This window comes from Nipponia nippon, unplaced genomic scaffold (assembly GCF_047370975.1).
Source record: "Nipponia nippon isolate SJK-2023a ecotype South Korea unplaced genomic scaffold, ASM4737097v1 scaffold_23, whole genome shotgun sequence".
In the NCBI taxonomy this organism is placed as follows: Eukaryota; Metazoa; Chordata; class Aves; order Pelecaniformes; family Threskiornithidae; genus Nipponia; species Nipponia nippon.
Genome location: NW_028262340.1, coordinates 4,812,408 through 4,832,440, shown reverse-complemented (window position 1 = coordinate 4,832,440; position 20,033 = coordinate 4,812,408). Strand labels below are relative to the sequence as shown.

The 20,033-nt window shown below is 39.4% G+C and overlaps 1 protein-coding gene across 7 annotated transcripts in view; it reads left to right on the top strand.

Moving 5' to 3' along the window:
* THRAP3 (thyroid hormone receptor associated protein 3) overlaps window positions 1-20,033 on the top strand; it is a 33,857-nt gene that overhangs the window by 4,124 nt on the left and 9,700 nt on the right. For 2 of the 7 annotated variants that reach the window (XM_087761203.1, XM_087761196.1), the window contains exons 2-5: window positions 1,163-1,228; window positions 7,025-7,110; window positions 13,875-14,036; window positions 17,722-18,627. In XM_087761203.1, coding sequence (XP_087617329.1) covers window positions 13,900-14,036; window positions 17,722-18,627 — 1,043 coding nt within the window. In that variant the 5' untranslated portion in view covers window positions 1,163-1,228; window positions 7,025-7,110; window positions 13,875-13,899. Of the gene's footprint in view, window positions 1-1,162; window positions 1,229-5,674; window positions 5,769-6,458; window positions 6,636-7,024; window positions 7,111-13,874; window positions 14,037-17,721; window positions 18,628-20,033 lie in introns of those variants that run through there. The other 5 variants (XM_087761197.1, XM_087761198.1, XM_087761200.1 and 2 more) reach the window with 5 other exon arrangements.

Sequence of the window (20,033 nt, the reverse complement as noted above, 5' to 3'; positions counted from 1 at the left end):
CCTGGGAACAAGTAGGTGCCATTTTGTTTGTAGGTCTGGAGTCTCTCGTACCATAAAAGAAAATATCCTTCCCCTCTTCACAGTGAAACAGAGCATTAGCAGAGGCTAAATGATGGAGGTAGTCACTGCTACTAGGTTTGAGAAAGTTAAGAGTTCCTGCTTAATTTAGCTTTATCGTGTCAGAGCTATGAATAGTAAAATCATGGGATTACATTTCATGCCAGCTGAGAATTGTGTTTGCGCTGTTTCACTCCATGGTAACCGGAAGCTGTCACGTCCATAAAAAAAAAAAAATGATGGCACACAGAGATGACACCCAGCCTCGCTGTGGGAACGCTGGAGCGCTGGGTCCTTGGAAGGGGGTGGCGTCGTTTCCTACCCAAGGAAGAGTTTTCTGTCAGTGCCCTTTTTTCCTATCACATACGAAAATACTTTGTACGTTTCCCCCCTGTTGTACAAAAAAGGCCTCTTTGAGGCCTCTTTGCAAAGCCCTGCTCATAGCTGCTACTCCTTTGATACAAGAGCGAATGGACTGCTCATTTCCAAATTCGTCATCTGGCCATTTTTAGCCTGCTGTGATTTACAGTGTAAGGTAGCTGTACAAAACCCAAAAAAGCCCCTGCTGTAATGCGAGGGGTGCTGTAGCTTGCACAGCTAGCCAGCGTATGTCCTCCCCACTGCTGCCCGCGTTTCACTTTTACCTTTGGTTGAGCGAAAGGAAGAAAAGAAAGTTTGGCAAGTAACCCCATAGGTTTCTCTGCTCTGGGAGCACAAAAGGTGATGGCTTGGGGGGTGTTAAGCTGAAATTCTGTTCTCAAGGGAATTAGGCTCAGTATTAATGACGTTAACTTGTGAGTTAACAGAGGGGTGTACACATGATATCTTGGGAGGGTTGTGTACCTGATTATTTCAGGCCCTGTGTATCCTGTGTAAATTATTACAGTTAATTGCTCCTATAAGGCTGTGGATGAGATCGGTTTCTTGAGTTAAGGATCTGTGTAAGCACTATCCGATTAGATTAAGTAATTTTGGCAGCCTTTTTTTACTGGGAAACCGTGCTGGGATGAATGGCTAAAATGAGAATCCTTTCCTATGCTTGTAAAATGTGAGGATTTGCCAGTATTTTGATTGGTTTAAATTTGATTTTCCCTCTTTTACTTAGGTGAGAGTTCAATCGCTTCTAATAAAGCAGTATTCGGAAACATAATTGATGGGAGACTTATACAAGGTATGTAAACACAGCACTGAAAACTATCTGTTCAAATAAGCTTATTCCATACACACAAGATTTCTGTGGGCAAGCATTTACCTCTGTTTTGTAGCCTACCAGAGTGTAGGGATAGCCTGTTCTGATGGCTTGTGCTTACAATAACTCCATGATTTTTTTTTTTTTAAAAGAACATTTAATGTTACACCAAATCATGGAAATCCTTTTCCTTCTTTTCCCCTGAGGTAATGGGATGCAAGTTAAGGTAGAGATAAATCAAGTGTTGGCTTGAGAATAAATATGTCAATGGTTTTGCTTTTTGCAGCTTATAAATGAAAGTTGCTCGAGCTTCTACTTTCATAGGTTAAATGTGTGAAGAGTAGTAATCCTTTAGGACAGATACACAGTACAGTTACAGCCAAAAGTGAATTTCAGAAGATATTCCGAAGAGCCCCAGTCTCAATTGTTTTTTACATTACTTGCTATTTCTTTGGAAGCATAACTTCCACATTTTTTCTGAGTGCATTGTGGTCACTCTAATGAAGGACATACTGGTGTGCAGCCTGCTGGTTTCCAGACTGCAGTGACCTGAGAGGGTTGAAAACTTCACTGGAGGTCACAGTTTATTCTTCCATTGCTGCATGGGGAGTAGCACAATAACTTCAATTATGCGCAAGTTTGAATTCTTTTGGTTAACTGATTTGTGAATAGTTTTCTTATGTAAAGTAAATCAGACCATTTCTTGCTTCTCGTGGGGGTTCTGGAACTAGAGGCACAAGGATTCACAGACCCCCCAACAGTTTTGACAAGGGTTCAGTTCACATCCCAAAACTGCTCAAAATAGTAGGGCTACACTGTGAGGAAGCCATTAGTTTTGAGAAAGATCTGATTTTTCTGCTTGTCTGTTCCCAAGTTGTATAGGTTTGGAAGCAAAAAGCTGATGAAATAGGTTTTCCTTTTTTTTTTTAATTATGGATGTTTTTCTTCTGTGTTTAACAGAAAATCCAGCTGCCTGACTTGTATAACAAAACCATCCAGATTTCTAATCAGCTTTTTCTTGGATTTGTTTTCTTTGAGCTCCCCGTCACTAAACTGTCTGAATAATGACATAAGACTTTTTAAGCTCAAAGATATATAAAATAGTTCTTAGCCCAGTAACTAGTGACAGAATTAAAGTCACCAGTTGGTGTTTATAGCTGGTCAAATTATTTGGAAAGGGATCGTAAATTACTGCGATCTGCAGAATCAGTCCTTTTTGGAAGGACCTGTAAATAGTCTTCTAGCCATTCTATAGAACCTGCTTCTGATTATCTGAAACCAGGGCTGGAACTCTAATATTGAAGTTCTTTAGGGATTAGTTTAATTGTGTGAAAATCCAAACATGCTTCAAGGAAAATCTTAATTTTGAAAGTATATAGACTGGAGAGAAATTGGAACTGCTGTTGACGAACTAGTGCTTCTCTTGCCATGGCAGAATAGTCTGAACATTTTTTCCCCCAAAGTGTGTTTGGCATGTATTAAAGTAGAACACATAGCTTTGGTTTGTTTTTTTTGTTGTTGGTGGTGGTGGTTTTGGTTTTAGCAGTGTTGTCCAGGAAAATTTTTGCTGAGGAGATTGGTAGGTGTAACAGTAGGCTTTAGTTTAACCTGTGTCGTTAATCTGCTGAAAACATACACTGGATACTTGATCTAGAAAGAGGAGTTGTTCTGCTTTTTGTTACGCTAATGAAATTTGAGCTGGATGATTAGAAATAGCATTTTAATTTGCAGTCCACCAGGCTGGCAGTGGGAGCTATGCAGGTGGCTCTTTTTTTCTTCCCCCTAAGTGTTTGGTTGTTACCAAGATCATACTTAATTTTTAGTGCAAGACTAAACCTTAGCTTGAAAAGGAAGAATCAAGGAGAAAGTGAGATGATTAGACTTTGATTTCTGAATAGCAACGCCAGTGCGTGCTTTCTGTACTCTGTACGTTACTGCTGGCAGTTCCAGGGTGCTCTGACATGTAGATAGCTGCAACTTTTTTCCACTTCAAGTAAGTTCACAGCAAAATCTCCTGCAGCTGCAGTACAAAGCTTGCTGGGAAATAGATTTTGCATAGCTGTTATGCATAGCAAGGTTAATCTGTTGTGCTTCTGGACTGCTCTTTTAGAACAGGAGCTTTAGTTCTGTATATTGATGGTTGTCAAACTTAGCTGATTTAGGAATATTATTTTCAGCTTTTAATCTAATGTAGGAATTCATGATAGTCAAACTGCTATGGTCATTGTTTTGATTTGCTCATTGATAAAACGTAGATCTGGGAGCTGCAAGGGAAGAGCAGGTACCCTGTGTCTTGGGGCTAACCGTGGCTGGGTTGAAGGGAGGTGGGTTTCGGGGTGTTCTCTGGCTGCGTTCCGCTGCGTGAGCTGCCAGCGCACTGTGATCCCCGCAGCAGCCTCAACAGCTGCAAGTGCAGAGTGCTGCTTGGACTGCAGATCTTTCCAGGGAATTAATGCTCGGTATGAAAAATATCCTTTTGGGGCACTTGCTGCAGAAAAAAAAAATCTCTCTTCTATTCTTTGCCAGGTACATGCCTAGTAAACAAAGATTGCTCGGATTTGACACTGGTGTCAGGCTGCTTTTACGGAGTGTATTGAGCCTGGGTGCAAGAGAAAGTACTAAGGACCAAATTTATTACAGTTCTACATGTGTTTTTACATTAGTCCCGTAGCTCATGTTTGGCATATTTAACCAATTTGTTCATACTGGTGTTAGTCGGTGTTCAAGTAGCAATTTGGTATTGGACATAGTGCAACTCTTATTCTGTAGGTAGATAGTTAAATTGAAACAAGGTCATACTGAAATTAATTTTAAAAGATGCTGAAAGTTGTTACTGTTGTTTTATTTGACGCTTTTTATTTCCTATTTTATTTTGTCATTGTATCTTAACTAATACTTGCCAGTTCTGAACAGCAGTATTCTTACCCAAGTCTTCTGACATATCTACAGATGCCTCTTGCCTCCTCTGCTTCTCTGGGAGGCAGGTGAATTAAAATGCACAGAAGTGATGATTTTTACAGGGCTGTGAATTACAAGATCACGTATAAGACTGGATTTTTAATTGCTTGATCAAATTTTCTGCCTCTGTTAGGCCTGGATTTAGGTGATTTACTATTGTTAATAAATTTATGAAAAGTTCATTTCTTATTTTCAATGCTTTCAAAAACAACACAGTGTTGACATTTCTGTTCATATTGGCATTTTCTAATATCTTTGATATCTTTGTCGAGTACGCATTGGGATATAGGGTCAATCAGCAATAAATAATTTTTATCTACTGGGGTTTTAAGTTGTAGAGAGGCAGTTTCTTGGCTAGGACAAAGGCTGCCACAGTTTAAATTGATGTAAGTCTTTCAGGTATCTTATCCAAATGTTAAAAAGCTTGTTTTGTGGGAAATGAAACTGGTTTTTTACTATACAGTTCTGTGACTTTTTTTTTTAATAAGTGTATTTTTGTAGTGATTGCTGTTGCCTTATTATACAGAGTACACTTTGTAAGATGTTTTGTAGGATTTTTTTTTTTTTTTTTAGAATTAACTGATCTCGTTTGGGTTTTGGAGCTCAGGATTATGAATTGTAGAGTTAGCTGAAGGAGAATTAATTTTTTTTTTTGTTCCCTGTTAATGAAGGCTGTTGTGAGCAAATAAAGTAGCAGTTCAGCTGTTTCTCCCAAATGGAATGTTTGTGCTAGCAAACACTAAATGGATGACAAGATGCCCAGGCAGGAATGTGTTCTCTAATGAGGTGCTATCTTGTTTGCTTTGGGTCTTAGAGCAAAATAAACTGTAACAGTTTCATTAAATGCTGGCCAGAAAGGAACAAGTAAATTTTTGTTTTCCTACTACAATTATATAGAGCTTTCTACAAATGTTTTTACAAAATATTTACTATTTACAAGTTAATGTTTTGTAAATGCTGTGCAATAAACTGAAACTACTGTAACAAGTTTTGCAGCGCTGTGCACACTTCTAAGGTATGTACATAAGCCATTTCGCTTGTTTCCAAATGTTCTTAGTGTTTATGCTCAGTATGTTACAGACAGATAGGAAGACAAATAAACTGTTGCTTTTGGTAGGGACATACCTGCCGTGTTTTTCTAAGTTGGCAAGTTGTGGTGCTACGTGGTGTGGCAATGCTCGATGATGTGCTTGAGATGGAGTGATTTCAGCTGTAACATTTTGTTAGATGGCTTTTCTCTACAGGGCCGTGGTGGTTCTGTTCTGTTTTAACATCTGTGAAAGGTCTGAAATAATGATGAGTACTGCTTGAAAGACTTCAAAAAAAGGAGTGGAAAGATGGAAAGAGACAGTCATAAAGTAATACAGGCCAGTTGGAAATAGGAAACAAATTCCTGGAAAAAGGCATTGTGAAAACTAGAAATGTTCTTTATTTGACCCATGTCTTGGCATATAGAAATGTTCTTTACAGTGTTCTGGAATAAGAAACTCCTGGACTGTGGTTTCTGCTTCAGCAGAGAGCATTGAGCACGTTTCCTGCTTTCCTTTCCATATCTGGAAGAAAGGTTAGCTGTTCTTGCTTGTTGTGTGTTGTCTTGGTTCATTTTTTTTGTAGTAGTGCTCTAAATATGGAAACAGTATTCTACAAAAGAGAATTCAGCCAGCTTTTTATCTAGATGACACCTGTGTGCAGTGGATTGTACCAAAAGTTTGTGGTAATGTTGATATTTAGGGAATAGGTGAAAAAACAAACCAACCCCAAGTGTTTTATCACAAAGCAAGAAAAAATGGTTATGGCAATTTTTTTTTTTTCTGGTAGCCACTGTGAATGGCTGAATGTCAAAGATCTTTGTAAGGTAGAAGGCAAGATTTCTCACCTTCACAGATTTTTAGATGGACGGACATGACAACAGTAAAAAAAAAAGTCTGTGGTGTGTGTTCTTTATTTGGCTTTTTTCAAAGATTGGTAAGCATGATTTAGAAAACACTAAGCCTTGCAATACAACCTTCCCTCTTGGGTGAGAATAGGACTTAATTGCCATTTCAGAGAAAGTATAATCTTCAAGTAGCCTTGAAACCTTTTTTTTCAATGAAGTAAACAGAAGAAATGAATAGCTTTAAATGAGTTTGTTTTATGGTTGAACACAGACTAAATGACATTCTTGCTGCTAGATCAGGGGTTTAATAACATGGAGTCATTTATGAGGTTGTGTTTACTGTTGTTTTCTTTTTTAAAAATTACACCCCTCTCGCAGTGCACGGAAGGATACTGAAATGTAATTGTAGACCTGTCAAAACAGCTCACAGTGGACTGGTGGCACCCTTTGAAGACGGCGATATGCTGATGGATGACTTTGTCAGGAAAACAATTGTTTCTCTGGGCTTGTGGATTCTCTTTTAACAATATGGGAAAATACTTAGTCCTGAATCCAGTAAGACCATACAAATGAGCTGAGAGGAATTACTGCAATACAGCTGTACAGATGTAATGAAAGTGATTAGTATGTATATAACAGGAGATGGGATGGGGGCAGGGGAGGTGGAGGGAGGAAGCAATAAGGAGACTTTAAAATTAGGAAAGCTTGAATAACCATTCTAGAAGCTACCTTCTTGCTAAAAGTACATGAAAGAATTCATGGCGAAGCGGCCGATGAACTTTTGCAATGTATGCGCTCTGTTGAAATACTTCAGATATGATGAACATTTTGTGTACAGCACTGGATAATAGCTTAAGGAAGCTAGGCTCCTGTTGATTGTTGGTGGCAGTAAGTACAACAATGTACATACAAAGATGCTTCAGTGCATTTTCTTCTCATTTCAGGTTTGCTTCCTAATTTCATAATTGACAAAGCTGAGACGGTGAAACCTGACTGTTGAAGGGTGCAAGGTGTGAACCTGCTCAAGCAGGTAGGCACACAGTAGATAAAATCTTCAAAAGTGGTAAAACTACCTGTCTTGGGATTTGGAATACACCTTCTGGTATCCCTTCTATCCTGGGCATGCTGCAAGTTAAACTGTATCAGTTGAATTCTTTTTTCATTGTTAATGTTGCTGTGCGAAAAGGACTGTGTGTCATGTATTACTTAAACAGGTTTTGAAGAAACAACTCAGCCTTACGCCTTGGAAGGTTTTGGCTTGTCTTTCCAAATAGCTGGTAAATATAAGGGTAAAATACAACAATTTTGTGAAATAATCTTGGATGTCCTGGAAGAACAAGTACCTACTTTTTTTTTTTTTCCCCCAATGCTATGTTGAGTGCTTTTTAGATTTCCATGCTGGTGGCTTTTGGGAGAAGAGGAGTGCTTACCTCCATGTACCTTAATTGGCCAGATTATTAAACAAATACTAATCTAAATTGTTAAGCCCCCATATCCCTTCCCCCCCACCCCCCTAAATTTGTTCTTTTGCTGAAGTGTTTCAGTGATTTCAGTCAGGGGCCATAAAAGTACTCCTTAACTATTCTGAATAATTAAATTCTGAAGCTGTGGTAGCTAGTGGAAGTGTACAGCAGTAAGAAACTCTTGACAGTGACTTTTTTCATTGCTGTGGAGCAGTGTTGAGCTGTTCTTTTGAGTTCTGCCAGGAGACTTAAAACAGGTAAAACATTAACTTCCCTGACACTGTTTCATGACAAAAGTTTGTCTTTTGGGCAAAGTCCATTGTGGTGGCTTAGTAGGAGCATTTGTTCTTCCATTGTTTTCACCTCTTTGAGCAGTATGATGGATTGCTGTGAGGATTTAGAAATGGAGAAGGAAAACTTTGCTTCTTGAAATAGCCTCCAAATTTTAGGAAATGCTTATTTTGAGAGTGAGAGGCTTCCAGGCTGTTGGTTCTCCATCTCATAACCCTCCTTATTTGTCCGTAGGGCTCGTGTGAATGGGGTCACAGAATTAGTCTGGATTAAAAATATTCTTGTAAAACAGATTGTTTGTAACCTCTGTCATGACAGAGATTTAAGTTTAGAACGTAGATGAACAATTCATTGTATTGGCAGGATGGGAACTTTCTACGTGGACCTTGTTGCTAAGGTGGTAATTAGTCAAACTGCACATCAACAGAAATATCCTCAGAGACATCCGTGTTAGTTTTTGTTCTGGTTCTTAAAGAAGTAGAAGTGGATCTCTGCAGAATACCATCCACAAAGGTTACTGTTAAACATCAAAGAGGGTTGACTCTGGCCTTTGTTTTCAGTTGGTAGATGAGTTGCCTACCGTTCACAGTATGGGCCCTATTTGGATAAGATCCTTACAAACTAGGCTTTTATTGCTTTTTCTTTGTAGATGTTAAAGATTCACAACAGTTTTTTTAAAGACAAAAGTCTAGTAGCTCTTGGCCAGAACTCATTTTCTATTGCATTAACCTTCTTTGTAAGAGTCTTCCCTTTCTGAATGGCACTGTCTGTAGGTGGCAAAAAAAAAAGTTATCGTAAAGAAGCTCGAGAACTTCCAGAATGAAGTAGCTTGTATAAATATTTCTAAAACCACATGCAGAACTGATCGACCTGTGTTGCCTGCTTTCCTTCACAAGAAACAGGTTTGAAGAGTTCCAGTTGTATACCTTAACCAGGGGTTAAGGTGGGACATCTTTGATGCCAGGAAGGGGATATAAGTACCGTGGCAATATTCTCCTGTGAGAAATAGAACTCACTTGAGTTACTGATTGCTGTCAAAGGCTTTCACAGCTCAAGCAAACCCTCTGCCTTTACTTTCCATAAACTATGGAAGAAGGATTCAAAACCATTTACTCCAGTCAGAAATGTTTGCCAGTTTGAGTTTTACTGTTCAGTGAAGCTTTGGCTGTTGCTCATTTTCAGACAAAACTGAACTTTACGCCTTTGAGTTGGTGGTACTCACAGCACATGGGAATCTGCAGATTTTATGTTTCTGCAGAAGTGTACATGTTTCTTACAATAAGAATCTAAAAAAAAATTAGAATGCTTAATAATTTGCATTGGCCATGTACTTTCAGCAGACTAAACAGCTAGCTGTTAGATTGACCATTTCCTTCACTGACCAACTTCAGTGATTTCAAATCTGCCTTGCAGAAAACATAATTTTAAATGTGTGGTATGAGTGAATTTAGCAAACTAATTTAAAGTACAAATTGTTTCTTCAGACTTGGTGTACGTTGAATTATGAGGTATGTCCTACAGTGTAGTTTTATGGCAGATAAGCCATAAAGTGAAGTGTCTATTTTCCAATAGGGTAATATCTTACCAGAACTTTTAAACTCGGCACATTCAGGATTGGTGCTGACATTTTTGGATGTGAATCTGTACTACTTGGGAAGATCTGCTGGACAGCTTACAATTGGGTCTTCAGAAAAGACAAACTGAAAAATAATTTTGAAAATTCCTGGCAATGTTTCCAGGAGCGCATTCCCTACAGATGTGTGCAGTCACGGTCGTCTCTGGGAGATGAGACCTGGATCAGGCAGCGGGGATCAACCGTGTCCCTTTCAAGGTAGAGGTGGAGCCAGTGTCACGGGAGGGCAATTCTGTAGCTGTGAGCAGGAAGGAAACGTGACCTCTGGCAGAGCAGATTGCTAACAACAGGTCTCCATAGCACTGTGTAAATGCTTCTACTGCAGTCCCCACTCAGGACCAGGCACGTTTTACTTTCCACTTCGAAAAGCAGCAGCCCCCTGTGAGCTCTGTGAGACTGTATGCATGCGTGTGCTTTAGGGGCACAGCATCATGTTCAGTGGAAAAATCCAAATGGCAAGGTAAGTGAGCAGCCCCCGCTGCGTTCACAGTTTGCCTTTGCTTCATTTACAGGTGTCTCTTTAAAATTGGAGTAGTCTTTACGGTGTTTCATAAGAATAGATTCTTTCAGAAGTTTATTTTGCTTACCAGCTGAACACGTTTTATCTGAATCAGTCATTAATTCTTAGAACAACTAAATGTATATCGCAATAAGTTTACAACTGCAGTGTTAACACAGGGGAGCTGAAATGACTCCAATATTTAGTTTGTTTAACCTTTTGAGTGCTGACAGAGCGTAGCAACTCAGTTTCTATTCTAGTAGGAGTTACCTCACATGTTAGGAATGAATCAACTTTAAAAATATTGACAAAGATAAAAAATTTTCTAAGACAAAAGCTTTTGGCACATATCACACATACCAAACTAATGTTTGGCTAGTAAGTGCTGTGGATCAAAGTAAGATACAAAGGCTCTTAAACAGCTCAAAGCAAGTGATACTTTTAAGATCTATTTTGGGGCCTTCTCAGGACTTACTGAGAGTTGCTGCCACACTTGCTCTGCTCAGTCAGTCAGCTCTATCCATGTGCTTTTTCTTGGAAAAGATTTATTTCAGAAGAGGTGCAACAGAAAAGAGCTGTGGTGAAAGCTGTTTTAATTATATTAATCTATTAAAATATTTTAAGCAGTATGGAGTTCAGTGTAAATAAGATAACTTACAGATGATAATATGTTGAAGTGTAGTTTGTTCTTGCCCTACAGGGTTGTCATTTAGTAGAGAGCTATGCTGAAATTACAGTTTATGGGATATATTTGCCATCTTACAAGAATGTCTGGTTTTATTGTATCAAAGTCCCTCAGGATTCAGTTGGGAGCAGGTCTCTGATTCTGAGAGGCAATTTAGATCATCTTCCTATATCTTCTAGTAGTTCCTGTTACCATTTGTTTCTTCTGCTTGTCTTCCATGTTTTGGTTTACTGTGCTAATCTTTTGATTGTTTTCGCCCACAGACTAGGAAATGTTGCTGTTTCAACAGATGTGTTTAGTCAATTAAAAGGAAATATTTATGACATTCTTTCCCTGAAAAATGACCATGCATGAGAATGAAGTTTGCTTCTTCAGTGGTAGTGCTTTTTGATTTTCATCCCTGGTGCGATTTATTTTTTCCCAATAAAACAGGAAACATTAATATCTCCTTCCCCCCCCCCTCCCCCCCCCCGTATGGAATACATTAAAATATTTCAGTTGAATTGATACAGCATCTTTAGTATAGTGAAAGGGAAGAATGGGAACATGTAACATGATTTTTAAAATAAAAGCCAACTTCCCATTTCTGGAAAGTACCAGCTCTCATGATGAACGACGACCCACTTTCCCAGCAGTTGCTTCTGTGACGGGTGTTGTGCTGTTCCTGAAAGTGCCCTGGCAGTGGCTGGAGTATTTGGTAACCATATATGTAATTTGGCTTTGGAGAGCGACTGAAAGTGAAGACGTTGCAAGTCAGTCCACTGGAATTTGCTTAAAATGGATACAGCAGCAGCAGTACTTGATTGGTTGTGTTTATATACCTAAATGTCTCTATTTTTAATCAGTAGGTGAAAAAAAGGGTAAAGTTGTACTAATATAGTTCCTTTTTCATTTCTGGCTGTCATTCGTTAGTCACTTTTGCTGAAAAGTTTATTGATAACTCTTATGCAATACTCAGTTAATGCAAATTTTGTCTTTACAATCTTTTTCCTAATTCCCAGAGCAGTCTTAGTTTTTTCCCTCTTCTAGAATGTGGACAATAAACATTGCAGAGCGTTTGTTTCGCAGGTGCTCAGCTTTTGGCAATGCTGCTTTGCTCATTTCATGATTTGAGATGCTTTTAGCCATTAAAAAAAAGTTAAAATAACTTACAGTATGTAATCTCTGGACCATCACAACAATTATTGATGCTCAGTTTTCTCGGAGACTCCATGACCTTGTGTACTTGCACAGTGTCTATTTTATTTTCTCCTAGGGCAGCAGAGGCCAAGGACTTCTGCTTACTTACATCGAGCAGATTGTTAAGGGGTCTCAAAGCCACAGACATTTGTGGACTGTTCTATATGTTAAAAACATCGATTAGATTTTTACTATATGATCCTTTGTGGCTCTTGTGTATTTTGAGCTTCCGTAAGTAATGTGAGAGATACGCAGTATTTTACTAAATTTGAGGGGACAAAATGTAATTTCGTGTAGAAATTCCTAAAGAATTCTGTTTAATGCTAAATAAATTGCTTCTGATGTTGTGAATGAAACTTATGTATTGTTTAAAGAGAGCAGGTTTTCTTCTCAGCTTCGTCAGCTACCTCTGGAATTGCAGAGTTCAAATCTTGATACCAAGTGCTAATGTGGAATACTCGACAATCCAAACACTTAACTCAAACGAGCCCTTAGTCCCTTTTCCAGCCCACTACTGAAACCTCCGGTTTCTAGGAATGGAAATAAAAGAGACTGGCAATTTAGTCTGAGGAGCAAGAGAGCGGAGTCCCCTTCCTCCTCGCCAAGTCAGGGGCACAGCATTTTCCATTTAAGCTGAAGAACTATCGTGGAACCAACAGGGATTCAAAAACTGGAAGATATTTTGCAGCATGATCAAATTTTAAATTGTAAGGAATTTTGTTTATGGCTGGATACAGTGGTTAAATAGGTCAGCTATTACTAAAGTTGAGAAGCGCTGTAATGGCTCGACAGCAAAGGCACTCGAGCTCTCCCGCCCCGTCTCTGGTATGCTGGATTTGCTTCCGCAGCCCTTTCTGGAAGGGAGGTCACAAAAGGAGGTTGTTGGTGGCATGAAGGGGAAAGTTTGTGGAGGTCCCTGTTGGAAACTGCAAAACTGTGTGTTACGCATTTGACTTTTTTGGATACTGACAGGAAAATCTGACCAGCTGAAAGAAATACAGCAACTTGAATTTTATCACAGTTTGCACCAACCTTCAAGTGTAAATAATATGACATTTGCCCCTCTTAAGTTAATAGTCCTGAGTATTTTTCTTTCCCTGGAGGTTAAGAGGTGATGAAAATTGTTTAGAAAATCTTGCTCGTTGATACAAAGTTGATGTTTACAAGAGAACAGATCAGGTAGGGTGTAACTGAAACAATTGTGTGGTCAAACTGTATTCCCTGAAACACCTTTTAAGGGACTCTTTAACCTTTACCTGGATGCATGCCTGAAAATAGCCCAGGTAATTCATAATTATAGCTATTTCAAGTCATTTAATGCTACAGCATAATCTCTTCTGTCTCTGTGAATATTTGGAAGGACGTCTGAATTATTTTGGCTGCAACAGAACTCCTCACTGGATGATACGTGCTTGTAACTGATCATAGCAACTGCACAAACCGCACAGGACACGTATGTCCAGGATTTACCCTGAGCGTTCATAGTGAGGCAGATCTGTGCAAATAGGGTCACATTCGTATATCTTGGATTGTCATTTTTGTTCATGATTCCTTCTGAAAATTTAGAGAAGACTTTGGGGGGTGGGGTTTTTGTTGTTTTGGTTTTTTTTGATGGTAAGCCTTTATTTCTTCATTGTTCTTGAAACCAGTGACAGTTGGCTGTATTGATAGTTATGTGACTGAAATGAAATGGTTTGTCTCTTTTAAAGGTATTCTTGTTTAAGCTAGCAGCATGGCCCCTGCCTGTTCCTGGATTTTGCATTAACTTGCTGCCTTCAACTGTCACACTCAAATTTGCAGTTACTCTGGGTTGAAAGCCTTTTATTCTTTTTGCAGATTTCCTCCTTAGACTGAAATAAACCTTCTATTCTGAGCCCAACACCATTCATCTGTTATTAGACAGCCACTTCAAACATTCATATTTCCAGTCTTATCAAGCTTCATGTCACTCTGTAGTTTGTCAGGTTGCCAGATGTTGCCTGTTCTCTCAAATCTGCCGCATGACTTCATTTTTCAAATACTTTTATTTCCCTGTTTCCTTCAGGTACAACTGACAGGTGCTTGCAAAGATGTCTAAAACTAACAAATCAAAATCTGGATCCCGTTCTTCTCGTTCGAGGTCTGGATCAAGATCGCGTTCACGCTCCTTCTCCAAGTCTCGCTCCCGTTCTCGTTCTGTCTCACGGTCGAGAAAACGCAGACTTAGGTAAGTGCGTGCAGCTCTGAAGCCAGAGGGTGTAACTGTGCTTTTCCTCTCTGTCCTGTTCAGGTGCTTTGTCACTTAATTCTTTTCCAGGGAAAGACTTCGATTAGATTCTAGGACAGATAGTGTCCTGTGTCTTAGGTTGTTTCCTGCCAACCTGTACTGTTTTGAATTGTGGCTGTTTCTCCACATTGTCAAGATACTTCTTTTGAGCCCTTAATCTGGTCTCTGTAGCATGGTTTTGGTGAACAATAATTTCCCTTTTCTGTGCAAGTCTTTTTCCCCTAATATGAGTACTAACAGATACTCTAATGTACAGTTAAATCAGAAGGTGTTTTTGTTAGTATGGGTCATTTTGGCAGGGATACAGTCCACAGTGGAGTTGTTACAGCTGTGTTAGACTGGGCCCTTAGAGAAGACCTATATACTTTGGTTTTCCTCAAAGGTATTAATAGAAGCCCGTGTCAAAGTGCATGTGGGTTTTTTCCCGTGTTCTTCTGCAGTTCTTAATCGCTGCTGTATGTAATGGGATAGCCTATTGTGCTTTTCCTAATGCTAAGTATGCACAATCTCTGAGGTCCATTTTCCTATATTAAAAGTACTCATGGTTAATGATGGTGTTTGAAATTGCCAAAGCAGACAAAGTGCACAAATCATAGGGCTTTATCCTGGCCTGAGATTATTGTGAGATTTGAAATGCTTTTGAGCAGACACTTGCTTTACTGCTGTGAGAGAGTTTAAGTGTGTGTTCCACAGTCAGAGTGGGGAGGAAGAGTTGGGAAGGTCCGTAGCAAAACATGCTCCTTTGTTTTGTTAAACATCTTTGGCTTTATTTAAGTGTTTAATTTAATTGATCCCAGACTTAAAGGGGCCTTTGCGGACACTGCATGCTTTCTTCCTCTTTCTAAAAATGAATTCAGATGAGTTTTAATGTCAGTTTAAGATATTGCTATGAAAGGTAGGGGCAATTTTTGTCGTTGTTTCCCTGCCCCTCCCCTCAGTATACAGGAGTCAGTTAAGGGAAATGATCATTCTGGATGGATAAAGTAGATAAAGTTAATGTCACTGCAGTTATGATTTTGAGAAATCATTAATGTTCATAATAGTTGTTCTTACCTCCCCGAATTGCTTCTGGTCAGGCCAGTTAAAGGCTCATCTCTTCCCTGGATATCAGGATTATCTGTTTTTCCTTTTCTTTTGGCTAAGCATTTTATATCTGGCAAAGACATTCCCATTGGACTGGGTATAATGATGTTCAGCTGCTTTTTCACTAATCTTAAATTAATAACGCTTATTCTGAAAATCATTAGGCTGTAAACACATGCAACTGTTAACAATTAGAGAGATTTTTAAAATGCAGAGGCTCTAATAATTGTACAGTTGGAGAGAGAAGGACATGACAAAACTAAATTAGAGGTGGAGACTTGAGTCAGAGTTCTTTGCAGAAGGAAGCTGGAATGCTGGAAGATACGTGGTCATTTGGGAATATCTGCCTAGCTATGAAGGAACTTTCACAGTTGAAAACAAAGGCACCCTTTGCAAACATGATCATTTCCTCTATGCTGCTGCTGAATCTACTTTTGCTTTGTAAATAACTCCTTTTTTTTAAAAAAAAAAGAATCAAAATGGAGGGGGTTAGTACAGGCAAGTCATCTTGCATGGCGTTAGGATATGCTCTGAGGTAGGTCTCATGGTATCTTGGCATAAAAGTCTGTTATTGTGTACTTCAGCATACACCACAAAAATTGTTTTACTCTTCATTTGGTAGCTTTACTGTTTGTTCTAAGTTGTATTGCCTTGTTGGAGCCTGCCTAATATTTATTGCTTTCTTTATGACTTTATTTTTCATTTTTACCTATTATAAAATGGTAGGTGCTTTAGAACTGGAGCAGGGTGTATTAGCTGGCTAGCTACAGGGGCTGGCAGAGCTGGGAGAATTATTACTTGCAGTGTTTCTTTTGCGTAATGTTTACTGTATTTTTCTGAAAAGATTTCTTGTAAATAATCTCTGGAACTTTTGGAGTGAAATTTTCCTGCTGCAAGCCTCTCTAAAATGATAGAACAGACTTTGGAAGCAGTGTACAACAGGTCCCTTGCTGGTACTTGATCACAAATGTAGCAGTTATCTGAAAATGGGAGCGTATGTGTTCTTAGCGCTTTTGACTAGCGCTCGTTATAATTGTTTCTTGCCGTCTGCCTCTGTGCTTTCCCTTCTCGCCGTTGCTGTTCGAATTAGGAAGTGTCTCAGATAAGTTGCAGAGTTTTTGGTTGTTTGAGGTAAAACATGAAGCATATGTTAAAATTATCATTAAACTGTTTGCTAGCAAGGACTATAGTATGAATAAATTGTTCCCTGCTAAACTGTAACGTATTTGATAGGTGGAAAAACTAAAAACAGAACTAAAGTTCATCTCTGCATGGGTGTATGCTAATCTTGTAGGAATTCTAACAGCAGCGTTGTATTCCCTCATGTTATGGGGTTTTGGGGTGTGAGCGGAGAGGGCGCAGGAGTGAGTTGTGTATTGCCAGTCTGTAAAAGCAGTGCATGTGTATGGACGTATGACCGGTGAGAGTTCTAGAGCTGACTGGCTCTGTCTTAATGTAAGAAGGGACTGTGGGAATGGTTTCAATGAATATTATTTACTAGAATTCCATTTGGAAAAATCTCTTTTCTATTTGAAGTTACTAGTTTGGACGCTTTCTCTGTTTTACTAGTGCAAAATTGCTAAAATCTATGACTTTCAGCAGAAGTTTGTGCTTTTCAAACAGCTGTGAAATACTTACTGTCAAGCTGGCATTTAATCCTGAGCTACAGCAGGGCTTTTAAACGGTTACCCAGCTGCAGCCCCATAAATTTAGTGGAAGAGACTACTGGAACAATTAGCCCTTAATGTTTTGCCACTGAAATCTGTATTCTTACAGGCTTTGTACTTGTCTTGAATTCAGTTCTGTCCTTTATGAATGTTCTTGCACGGTGTGGAGGCGAGCAGAGGGACACCGAACAGTGCCATCTCGCGGTGTCAGGCTGGAGAGCGAGCACATCCTTCTGCTGTCCCGCTTGTTTGGAGCTCCAGCTTCTGCATTGTGGCAAGGGGTGCACTGTTTGAAACTTAAAACTATAAAGCAGTGTGCCGTTTGCTCCAGTACTGCTCTTCTCATGTTGAGGTGTAGCAATTTGTGTAACTCACCTGGCAAAGAAGTGGGGTTTCATCTTGATGATCAGAATTTCAAAAGCACATGAGATAACTGCGGGACACAACGGGAAGACTTTGGATCTGTTCCAATAATGGTAGCATGATGTGCATAAAGAAATACTACTTTGTGGAGGAGATCTAAGATGAGGTATAACCTTGACCTTGAGTTGTAAAGGGCTGGAAGCTTGAGATATGTCACTTTTTCTGAAGCTGGATAGCAGCCAAAAAGGAAGAGCAGCGTGTACTGATCATGGTCTCCGCAGTGATCCTGAAGTCAAATATTTGTTTGGCAGTATCACAGATACAAGTTATTTCCACTGCAATTTATTGAGAGCAAAGTGTAATACCTCAATTGGATGAGGGTAGACCAAAGAAATTACTTCTAAAAGCTTAGAAATGAATTTTTCAAGTTCTTTTTTTATAAGGCTTTGAATAAAATGTTGTGACAGAAAAATAAACTTCAACATAGTTGTGTAATTTTTTTCTTTTATCAGTTCTAGGTCCCGTTCAAGATCATATTCTCCATCTCATAACAGAGAAAGGAACCATCCGAGAGTCTATCAGAACCGGGATTTCAGAGGTCATAATAGAGGATACAGGAGACCGTATTATTTTCGTGGCCGAAATCGAGGGTTTTATCCATGGGGCCAGTATAACCGAGGAGGATATGGGAATTACAGGTCAAACTGGCAAAATTATCGCCAAGCGTATAGCCCTCGTAGAGGGAGGTCACGCTCTCGTTCACCCAAGAGAAGATCTCCTTCACCAAGGTCTAGAAGTCATTCTAGAAATTCTGATAAGTCATCTTCTGATCGGTCAAGGAGGTCTTCCTCTTCCCGATCTTCCTCAAATCACAGCCGAGTTGAGTCTTCTAAGCGTAAATCTGGAAAGGAGAAAAAGTCATCTTCCAAGGATGCCCGGGCATCTCAGGCTGCAGGAGATAATCAAGGTGATGAGTCTAAGGAGCAGCCATTTTCAGGAGCAGTGGCTCAAGACGTCAAGGCATCTGAGGGATCAAAACCATGGCAAGATATGACCACCTATGGTACAAGTTCAACGTCAAGAGCTTCTGTGTCTGAACTTAGCCCAAGGGAACGCAGTCCTGCGTTAAAAAGCCCTCTCCAGTCGGTTGTGGTGAGGCGTCGTTCTCCTCGGCCAAGTCCATTGCAAAAGTCGAGCCCTCCGCTGTCCAGCCCATCACAGATGAGCTCTGCTTTACAAAGCAGCAGCACCTCCTTTCAGGCAGGCTCTCATCAGAGTCCATTTGACCATGGCTCGGCAGGTTTGAGCCCAACAAGGAAGAGCCCTGTGTGCAAAAGTCCAACACCAATCAGTTCGATTTACAGTACATCTCAGAAGGAGGAAACCACAGCTCCTGGAGGAGGAGCCTTCTCAAAAAGGCAAGTGATACGTTTTGTTGTGCTGCAGTATTTTTTGACAGGGCAGCTTCCACGTGTAGGCGCTCTCCATGAGCACTGTAAGGGCTCTCCGTGTGTGTGCAGGCTCCAGCTGGAATGAGGCCCCATTCTGCAGGGTGCCCTGCTAGGAGGCTGCCAGCTGTTTGGGCCTGGTACTGTCTAAATTAAAGAACAAAATACAGACCTGGCCCTGTGTTGTAGGAAGTTGGAGTTAGTTTTCTGACTTGATTAGTGCTAAAGATTGCGTAGGTTCCCTGCAGAAACGTTCATAGCTCGTGAACGCTTGAGGTGAAGATGTGCCCATGGGATTTTTTAGCAACCTAACAGTGCACACTGGAAGCTTTTCTGTTTCTAAGTTATTTACTTTTCAGTTAAAGACATTTTTTTAGTATTGCATTCTTGAATTGCATTAGATATTGCAAAATTATTAGATAAGATATTAGATTTTATTTATATATATAATATATATTATTAGATAAAAGATATTAGATATGCAAAATTTAATTAAACCTTACTGCATGTCCTGCTGCAGGCAGCCTAAGGCAGGTGTAGTTGCAGTGCCTGTGTATGCGGGTAGTATGAGAAACTAAAGCATCAAGATCATCCCTAAAATTAAGACATCCTTCCATACAGAAAGCATCAACTTACCATGTTTCTGTTTGCTTGGTTAGTCCACTGCAGATTCGTGCCTGAAGTTGACACTTGGTTTTAAAAGATATGGTAGCATTCGCAAGTGCTATTAAATCTTTTCTTTATTATTTTTAAAGTGTTTTTGAACTGATCTTATATCAAGGATGTCTGAAATTGAAAAAGGGGGGAAAAAAAAAGCTGTAACTCCTGTTTGGGCTTTCCAAAGCACTGAACTAATGTCCTTGGCCTTTACTGCTATTTCCTCAAAGCTAGGGTTTTGCTTAATGAATGCTTTAAAACATAGTTCTGATGCTTTAAACTAGCTAAATTGTTGTTCTCACTGGAAGTGTTTTGTCTTCTCCAGGCAAAATAAATATTCTCCTCTGTTAACCTTTTTGCTTTTATTTGTATTTACAGTCTGTCATGAAATATTTAGCTTACCTATGAAACTTGCATCCAAAATTTGAAGTAGCTTTTGAGGCTTTTATTTCCAGTGTGTTGTTTAAAGCAGAACAGCCCAGTTTGAAAGTTTTGATGTGTTGTTCTCCTGAACCAGGTTTGTAAGTAAATAAACCGATTGGGTAAGATGTTACTATTTTCCTTAAAATGAATCTGTGGGTAAGCTGTTTTTTATTTGTTCTTAAGCCTCATTTCATCAGTTCTGCATATCCATTTTCTTCTACATTTGCTGAATTTATTGAGAACTAAAAGTCTAAATCCAGGCTGAGTGATCCACTTTACATTTTAACTATTTTAGG